The sequence below is a fragment of the Danio aesculapii genome, chromosome 3 (genome assembly GCF_903798145.1).
Source record: "Danio aesculapii chromosome 3, fDanAes4.1, whole genome shotgun sequence".
Classification (NCBI taxonomy): domain Eukaryota; kingdom Metazoa; phylum Chordata; class Actinopteri; order Cypriniformes; family Danionidae; genus Danio; species Danio aesculapii.
The window spans coordinates 22,007,243-22,016,749 of record NC_079437.1 but is presented as its reverse complement, the minus strand read 5'-3'; the positions used below and the strand labels follow the sequence as shown (position 1 = coordinate 22,016,749).

The following is a 9,507-nucleotide window of genomic DNA, read 5'->3' as shown; positions in this document are numbered from 1 at the left end:
AAGTGTCAAGCCCTGGGAGACCCAGGTAAATAAACTCACAAGGCAAAGAGAAACCAGTATCCGGCAGGTTTCAGGCAACTCCACACACACACACACAAGTGGGTTTTCAGTCCAAACTGCTCTTTATTTCTGACTTAAATATTTGAAGAAATTCTTTGTTAAATGAGTCTCTGCACATGCCAATAGTACTGATTAAAGTAAATGATCTAAACGTATTTATATATATTTTTATATTCTGGGGAAGGCATAAGACTAAAAAAAGTTCATCCAATTAAATAGTGTCAAGTTGACAATTCCCATAATTCTGATACAGTAAGTAGCCCAAACTGTCTGACTAAAAATGTAGATTTGTACAACTGCACAGGCGTTCACGTGCAGACGAGAGAGTGACAGCTGTAAAAATAAATGCTGAATCAAAACTTCTTAAAATCCTGAATCAATACTGGAGTTACTTTTGCACACTGGAGGAAGGATGACACCATGGCTGAAGTATTTATTTTAGACAGGTACTGTTATGTTTTACAACTCTTTTAGTCCCGCAAAGCTGATGTAGATTTTGCTGTTACAAATGGGCTATGCGCACAGAAGTGTTGTTCAGCCACTGAAATCTTCCGGTGAAAGCCTGATGTGACTTTTCTTTTACAGCTTCAATAATGTAGATTTGATTAAGTTTAACAACAAAACATCAGTAAACAGCGCTATTGCCATTAGCCTGCTTTACTGAGCTAAAGTTGGTTTTATATTCACATTGGTTCATTTTTGAACAATGACACCTCCCTATATTGTTTACCATGCTACTCTGAATATTCGCTCTGAAATAGCATGCAAGTATGGCTTCATAATAAGTGTGATTCCTGCATGCCGCAGCCTACCACTAAGCATACAGTAGTCGCATTAAGACAAAGTGCGTGAGAGAGTGAGACCAGCGATCCTTGCATGCATGAAATATTGCACATTATGACAAGTTTTGCTTGCTACACAACTGAAAATGTGCTAGATATACAGTAATACAGTTTTTCATTTGGAGTTGTAGTATTCTAAAGAACTATAAAGTTTTCTAACTGGCGAATGACATGATCTAGTGGGTTTCTGTCATCTTTAAAGTGTGTGTTTGTGCTATCAAAAGGTGTGGCTTTGGACGGCAAGGGAGGGACTGTGTTTTCAAAGATATTATGCTAAAGGAAAGCATTTTCGCAGAACAGCAACTGCACCTTTAACTAATTAAATAGTAGTCATGGGCCATATTAGTGATGTAGATGAGACGGTGAGTCTGTATAGTAGATCAATTTTGGAATCAATTTGGAAATCAGTTCCTGCACTATGAATAAGACATGAAGTTTAATTCTAAACTTATTTCGAGAGGATCACGTGCTTATGATTGACCATGGCTAGTCCCACATTAGCTATCATATGATTTACCAATTAGATGAGTACAAACACACATAAATAACCAGATTTCCTTAGTCACCTTCGCTTTGAAGAATCCCCCATTTACCCCTACTCCGCCCCCTCTTTCCTAGACTAATCCAGGACAGGGCAGCATGGCAGCTCAGTGGCTAGCACTGTTGCCTCACAACAAGAACATTGCTGGTTCAAGTCCCGTTTCTGTGTGGAGTTTACATGTTCTCCCCGTGCTAGTGCGGGTTTCCCCCGGGTACTCAGATTTCCCCCCAGTCCAAAGACATGCAGTATAAGTGAATTGAATAAACCAAATTGGCACAGTATGTGAGTGTTCTAGTACTGGCCATTCACCGCATAACCATATGCTGGTATAGTTGGCTGTTCATTCTGCCGTGGCAACCCCTAATAATCAAGGATAATAGGCTGAGTGAATAAATTAGGGGGAGCTCACAAGACCTACCTGAGCTCAGACTCCCCTCTCTCCCGATGAAACAGAAGGGAGCCCCAAGCTCAAGGATCTTCTGAGCTCCTGGGACAACATGCCAAACACGCTTTATTATCAATCATCAGCTAAGCTAAGAGTGAACTCTTGAAATGCTCGTTAATTATGTTTCCCCTCGAAATTAATCATACAAATTAAGCAAAATAGGCTGGTGTTGTGTAAATGAAAATGCAATTTTCATTAGAAACATGAAAAAAATGCTTTAACCCTTTAACAACCCCAGCAAGAATAAAATGTTTGGATTGCATTTCTAAACTCCTAATGTCGCTAGTAAACACACTCAATGCATTGTTTTTCAACACATTCCATAATTTCTAAAATATCAGCCTCGACCAAATGGTTGATATGTCGGTTTATGGTAAAAGTACTGGAATTAATACATGCACTATGAAAAATCTGAAAATATGAAGTGTAAAACCATTTTTTTTTTAATATTCAAAATAAAACATTGAGTAACAAATCACCTTTTTTTTAGTATGCCATAAAAATATTTCAGATTGTCATTTAATATGTTTTTTTGTTTTTTTACAATAAAACCAAAATCAAGTGTAGTAATGCAACAGGATTTTTTTGTAAACCAGCAATGCTGTGTATAAACCATTATTAAAATGACATATTTTAAATGACTTCAACAGTCATTATTTAAAACAGTAAAAACGTGGTCAACCATTTGGTAGACGAACAGTCAAAGGGTTAATATATAAAGTCCTGGTTTGAAGATCAAAAAGGCACAAGAAGCTTAAGATAACAACTCAAACAACTGAACAAAAAACAACACTTGCAAGGAACTTAAACTATTTAAGTTCTCATATATCAGCACTAGTAAGATGCTAAACTTTATGCCGAACATCACATTTACAAACATGGTAACTGGTCTCCTAAATTTTAATATTCAGATGTTAGTAACAAGAGAAATATCTAACTTTGATAGCCAACCATGTATTTAAAAGGCTTTTAAAGTTTGTCGTGCACAAATACCCACTGCTGATGTGTCTGAAGCAAGTTCATCAGAGGTAGGAAACAGTGGTAGGAAATGTGTGGTTAGAGCAGCAGTCTTTGCAGCACATATTTGTATTTCTCTCCCCATTTATGCTGCAATGCTTCCACCTAGAGGTGCAACCTGAGAGAAGTCTATGCACTGGTTTATTTAATCATCATTGCGAGGGCCCAAAAGTGTTCTCTTCTATGGTAAAATGGCATAAAATTCTACTAGTCGGGACATTTAATGGGTTCTCATTAATTAAAAGGTTTCTAAAAAGGCAACTGTAGGGTATGTGATTTTGTTTGGTTGACCATAAAAAATATTAACCTTACAGAAAAACAATCAATTCTATGCAATATCCTCACTAAGACAGCCCAAAAAAAAAAAAAAACCTGCGCTAGATATGTGCTTATGCAATGAGAATAAGTCAGAAAGTGAAAAGTTTATTTTTTAAAGCAAAAGAAGAAGAATAGAAAAGGGATTGTTAGTATTAGAAGATAACAAACATATTTATGTAAAGAAAACAGAACAGAAAATATATTTTAAAAAGTGTTGGTGTCAATTAATTTGGAGAAAAATACAAAATATCTATTAATATTGATTAACAATTATTAGAGTATTAATAGAGAATGAACACCAGAGTAGAAATAGCCTAGAAGTGTTAATAAAAAAGATAAATCCTTAAACCTGCTATATAGACTATTCCAATTTCTAATATAAATAAAAGTCTACAAATAATGATAGCTATATTTCCCTCATCTTGATTAATTTATTGAAATCATCAATGTAAATCTATTTGATCTCGTTTTCTTGGTGAATTATCACGTTATTTCTTTAGATGCTTAAACCACATTGATCACACGAGATTAAAAAGCGGATTATTACCATTAACTGTCCGTGAGTAATCTCAGTTTCTTAGTGTTACCAGAGCAATCTGTTTACTCACGTGTAGATTTGTACTGTTCGGCTGCTGTTTTGCAATGTCCAACAAAGCAAATGGATCATCCGACGAGCGTCAAACAACAAACAAATCCTGATTAGGCAGCACGACCGCCATTTTGAAATCGAGGCCCAGCCAGGTGCGACAATGTAACACGTGAAGATCCAAAACGTAAACTTTGCCATGCCTTTTTGCCCTAACGACCTTACTGTGATTTAGCTGTAGCTTTAATGTTTTATTATTGGTATCACAATAATATGATGAAACCACATATCAGTTCCTGTTTTGCTTCATTATTTTCATTGTAATTAATTACAACCAAATGGTAACTAACTATAATAGCCACGTTTTTAAAAGAATTTATTTTAAATGACAGAAAGTTTGGATTAACATATAAGCTAAAAATTGTGTAAAAAAATAATTTAAAGAGTAATTTTATATAGCCTACTTAAATAGACTAATTCATCTGGGGCATTTGTAGTTTGCTATTTGTAGTTATCTGGAATGTTTTTTAAAAATTAAATGTGGGAAAACCCAGTTTTTCCACTGTATTATTCAATTTCCACCATTACGGGATTGAGAGAAACATTTCCAATGCTTTCTTTTAAAATAATTATCCTTTAGAACAGAACCTCAAAACAGGAAGACACAACTCGAAAAGAATGGCTACTGAATGTTTAATTAATACCATGAGGCATGTCATATGTAATGAAAGAATTGTGCATTCTTTGGGATGCAGTGTGAATAGTTATTCTCCTAATTTGCCTGATTTATTTACGAATAGTTGAAGATGGCTGCTTAATAAATAGTACATTCAGCATGAACCAAATATGACTCAAGCCTTGGTTCAAATCTTACAGTTTCTAATTCATGCAGAGATGCTAAAACTAAGCACAATGTGGTTTACACACACACTTAAAACACTCTTATAAAGTTTTTCCACAAGAAATCACATGGGCTACGTTATAATGCATCCACCCTTCTCCTTGAATGGGTTTTTGTCCTCAGGAACTCCTTTTACGAGTGGATCTTCTGCAGATTGGGTCTCAACCCATTCACAGATCTCCTTTGCGGTTTTAGAGACCTGAGGGAAAAAGGGAATGTCAGAATTAAGTTTTTTTTTACTGGTAAAGCATGATTTTAATAAATATAGCACAAAATTAAGGCACATTTTTGACCTACTAGTTTAATTATCGAGCAGAGAACTTACAGGCTCTCTAGTGTTCTTCGCCTCCTTCTGAAGCTGTTCCAGCTCCATTTTCAGGATCTCCTTGTCAGACATATCCCGGGCCATCTTGCCCTGAGGAAAGAAAATTACAATCACATTCATGTTAAACCACACACATTGTACATTTACAAATATCAAAAAAAAAAAAAAAAAGGATGAAAAACATTGTACAGCATGGCAAGTCACAATAATTTTAAAGCTGTAGAACACATGGGTAAATTCCCAATTAAATTTTATTGTTCAGAAGTAACAGGAGCAAAACAGGTTCAGTGTGTTTTGTGCAATACTAAATTAATTAGGAAAAAATGTCACAATAAAGTTTACAGAGTAAAGTGATGGCTCTCTTGTTGTTGTAAATAGACAGACTTTTTATTAAATGTTTTTACATAACCGAACAGCACAAAAAAAAATTTTAATCTGTCACCCAACAAGTTAGTGAATATGGTGGTGCTTTAAAGGATAGTTCACCTAAAAACAAAAACTTCCTCACTATTTACTCTAAACTTTTATGAATTTCTTCTGTTGAAAACAATGGAGTGTTGGAAAAAGCATTAAAAAATGTACGAAAGTCTACGCCTGTTATATATTCCTTTGTCTTTAACAGAAGAAACAACAACAGGTTTCAAACAATTGGAAGATGAATAAATGATGAATTTTAATTTTCGGCTGAACTGTCCATTTTTTAACCATTATCAGTTAATTGGAAATACGTGCCTTAGGCTACAGTTTTTTTGCAAAACTGCAAAAACATTCTTCGACATGAATTTGTTTGCAGTTTCTGGGTAAAATAAACACTAAGAGTCAGTATGGTGTTGACAACTTTTGTTCCTTTTTACACTACTGACATTTGCAGGAACATTATCGATGAATAAAGAAACGTTTTTTTTCTGCAGTTCTGTACGCGTTACCAAAAAATACCACAAAAACAAAAAGAGCATACAATTCTAGGTTAATTTCCTTGTTTGTATATTGTTAAATGTTTTTATCATTTTTTGAATGGTTGCAGCACACAATCCTAAAATCCATATCATCTGGCAATCATAAATACTCCAAACCACACTATCAAGTTTTCCCTGAATGGACTTTGTAACTACAAAGTTAAAACTGAGATGATCTCTTCCTTACTCCAAACGATGCTTTTTCTATCATCATTTAACAATCTTCCCTTAAACACAGACAATAGTTCATAATTATTGCACAATGTTTCCAGGACTGTTCAAATTATGTGAATTTGAGGCACAGAATTCGGTCTGAGTTGTTAAACATCTTGCCATAACACCACATCATTTCACACTGTACATAATATACTGCAATGTGGAGTTAATACAACAAAAACATTTTATCACCCTAGGTAAAAAGGGATGTTAAACAGGTCAAAAGAAAATCGCACATGGCACTTTAGCTCTCAAAACTTTTTTGTTAAAATAAAAAAACAAACACACTCACTTATACAGAATACTGTTGTGTGTGTGTGTGTGTGTTTGTTTGTTCCTCCTTGTTTACTGGCTTTTTGGTTGATTGGTGTGATTGTTTGCAGGTGTGATGTGTAGAGCTGTATGATTTAAGGCCTCCAACTGTCTTGTGATAAGACCATGTAGGTCGAAACTTTTTACATTAAAACATTTTTGAGAGCTAAAGTGGCAGTGTGCCGAGTTGATCTTTTTGCTACTGTGTTTGTTTTTGATCCTTTGAGAAACCTAGATGTGCTCACAGTTCTGTTGGTTGTTTAATAAAAAGGAATGTTAACCATACTTCAACATTCCTTAAATTGATTATTCATCCAAGAAATACAATTTCCAAACCATTTACTGATGAAATTCTTTCCTCTGTTGAGAACAAAACAAGATATTCTGAAGAAACCAGCAGCCATTGAAATCCATATACTGTAGGTCATACTGTGGTATTAAATGGCTGCAGCTTTCTAACACTCCTTAAAATAATGTATCTTGTGTTCAACAGAAGAAAAAACTCTAATATGAAATATAATATTGAGTCAACATTGAGAGAATTTACATTTTTGGGTGAACTAATCCTTTGACCAAGTGTTAAAATTAATTATAAGCATGCGTTAGTGCAGTATGACATTTAATTTACTTCTAAGTGAACAAAACTGCTAATGCTACATTAACGTTATTATAATAAACATGTGTATATCACAAACTTGCCATCTAATTTACCAAGAACAAGGCCTAAATATTAAGAGTCTACAAAGTGTTCTTGACTAATCCCAGCAAGCATTTTTGGTTTTTAAAAGACGTCTAATAGATGTCTAAACATGGTCGTCTTGGCTAAAACAAGGCTAAATTTGACTAAGAATCGGCCAAAACTAAACAGAACTAAACAGAAATGAATGACCACATATTAAGTCTGTCTAATCTGTCTATTTGACGGCTAGTCTAGTTTTTCACTCACAGCCCAAGTTTAGCCTTGTTTTAGCCAAGTTGTCTACGTTTAGATGCCTTTTAGACATCTATTAAAGACAAAGTTGTTTGTGGGGATGTCACCTAAAATGATGCTCGTCACAATTAGCATTTCCCAGGTAAGCATAGTGTCTAAACATGTACTGTAACTCAGCATATTTAGTATGGCAAAGCATGCTAACTAATGTGATTAACAATGATAACTCAGTTTTACTATGAATGAGTTGCAATTCAGTTTGATGGCATTCATAACATAGCATAAGTTACATGTTTACTATCACAAGGCTACTTTTTCTTGGAGTACAGTTAGAATATATTAGCATCTAAATAGTATGACAAGAGCACTGTTGCGTTTCACTTACCTATTGGTCAGTGGGTCAGCCGATAGAGGCAACAGGTCACTATCTGCACTTTAAGGGACCATGCGTAGGGTTTGGGGTCTGGCGATGAACTGAGCTCTTGGGGTTGATGCCGTCGTCTCTTCAGGATCTTCTCCAGATGGTCAGAGGTGAAGGGGGGTGGAGACTGATCCCCAACAAACACACTTCCTTCATCCAGATTTCTGATCAGCTTAAGCCATCTTGGTAATTAAGGAGGTCAAATCACACTGAAGCAGGACAGAGTGGTTTACATGCCAGTTTGTACTGGCTGTTCTTCTTACCAGATTTGCTTTTATATAATATATTTTGCCATGAAAACTGTGGATTTTCTGTAGAGGAAGTTTCTGTACATGTTAAAGGTCAATATGTCAACTCAAAGACAATAACATACCTCTGTAGACTTTAGGTGAGTGGCTCTGTTTTAAGAAGCAGATGGCCTAGACTTGACCTGCATGTGTGAGGCATCTTAATAGCAAGTCAATCATCCTGTTAACCCAAAACCCCTCAAGAAGACTGATATGACGCTTTTCAATAACTGTAGGAAAAGGAGGATTAATGAACTGCATAATGATTATTTAACCCTCGACCCCAAAACCTGCCATAAAGGTCTCTCTTTATTTTAATAAATCAGCTTTCCATTGATATATGGTTTATTAGCATAGGACAACATTTGGCTGATATATAACTATATAAAATCTGGAATCTGAGGGTTCAAAAAGATCAAAATATTGAGAAGATATAAGTTATTACTAATCAAACATTTAGTTTTGACATATTTATGGTAGGACATTTGAAAATATTTTAAAGCAGCATGATAAATTGATAATTTAGATCATAATAATAATGATAACCTATACAATAATTTTTTTATCCAAAAAATATATATTTAGGATTTTGCCAAAAATATACAAAAATAAAAATATACTTGTGCACAGTATTTACTTAAAATTCATCCAAGAAACATGGAACATAGATGTATTTATTACACATTTTCTATAGTTGATTCAAAAAAGAAAATCCTATCACGATGTAATCACCCTCAATTTGTTCCAAACTTGTAGGAATTTTTATTCTTCCTTCCAAACAAAAAATAAGATTTTCTGATCCCCTTTGTACATTGGCTGAGAGGGCTAAATGCACCAAAAACAAGCAATTAGAAAACACAAGTGCAAATGCAAACAAAAAAAACACTGCAAACAAAGCAGACCACACAATGGAATTGTGCCCAAAAGTGATGAACCCCACTGCTTCCTCTTAAGAGCCAGCAAAATTCGTCAGAGCTCGGAGAGGTGTGTTTTTATTTTTATTGTTTTATTGTTTTATTTGTTTATTTTAACATGCTGGTTGTAAGGTATCTATGTGTGTTCAGGATGTTAAAAAAAATATTTCACCACTCGCCATGTGATCTCCCACAACACCATCGACTCTTTATTAGGGATGTCCTGATAAGGTTTTTTTGTCCTCGAGTCCAAGTCATTTGATTTTGAGTATCTGCTGATACTGAAACCCGATCTGATACTTCTATAATAAATAAAAAAATAATAGCAAAAAGCAAACAGATCCAGAATGTTCCTTATTTTTTTTATTTAATTCACTTTATTTTAACAAACAGAGCACTTTTGTGAGGTAGCTTGAACATTCAAGTAATAAATAA

At 34.6% G+C, this 9,507-nt stretch overlaps 1 protein-coding gene across 1 annotated transcript; it reads right to left on the bottom strand.

The window, feature by feature from the left end:
* Window positions 1-4,485: 4,485 nt before the first annotated feature.
* On the bottom strand, window positions 4,486-8,555 carry gngt2a (guanine nucleotide binding protein (G protein), gamma transducing activity polypeptide 2a). Its single transcript, XM_056450759.1, has 4 exons — window positions 8,245-8,555; window positions 7,836-8,080; window positions 5,036-5,125; window positions 4,486-4,909 (listed from the first exon to the last, which is right to left on the bottom strand). The coding sequence occupies exons 3-4, from the start codon at window positions 5,117-5,119 to the stop codon at window positions 4,784-4,786; spliced, it is 210 nt and encodes a 69-aa protein (XP_056306734.1). The 5' UTR covers window positions 5,120-5,125; window positions 7,836-8,080; window positions 8,245-8,555; the 3' UTR covers window positions 4,486-4,783.
* Between the last annotated feature and the right edge of the window lie 952 nt (window positions 8,556-9,507).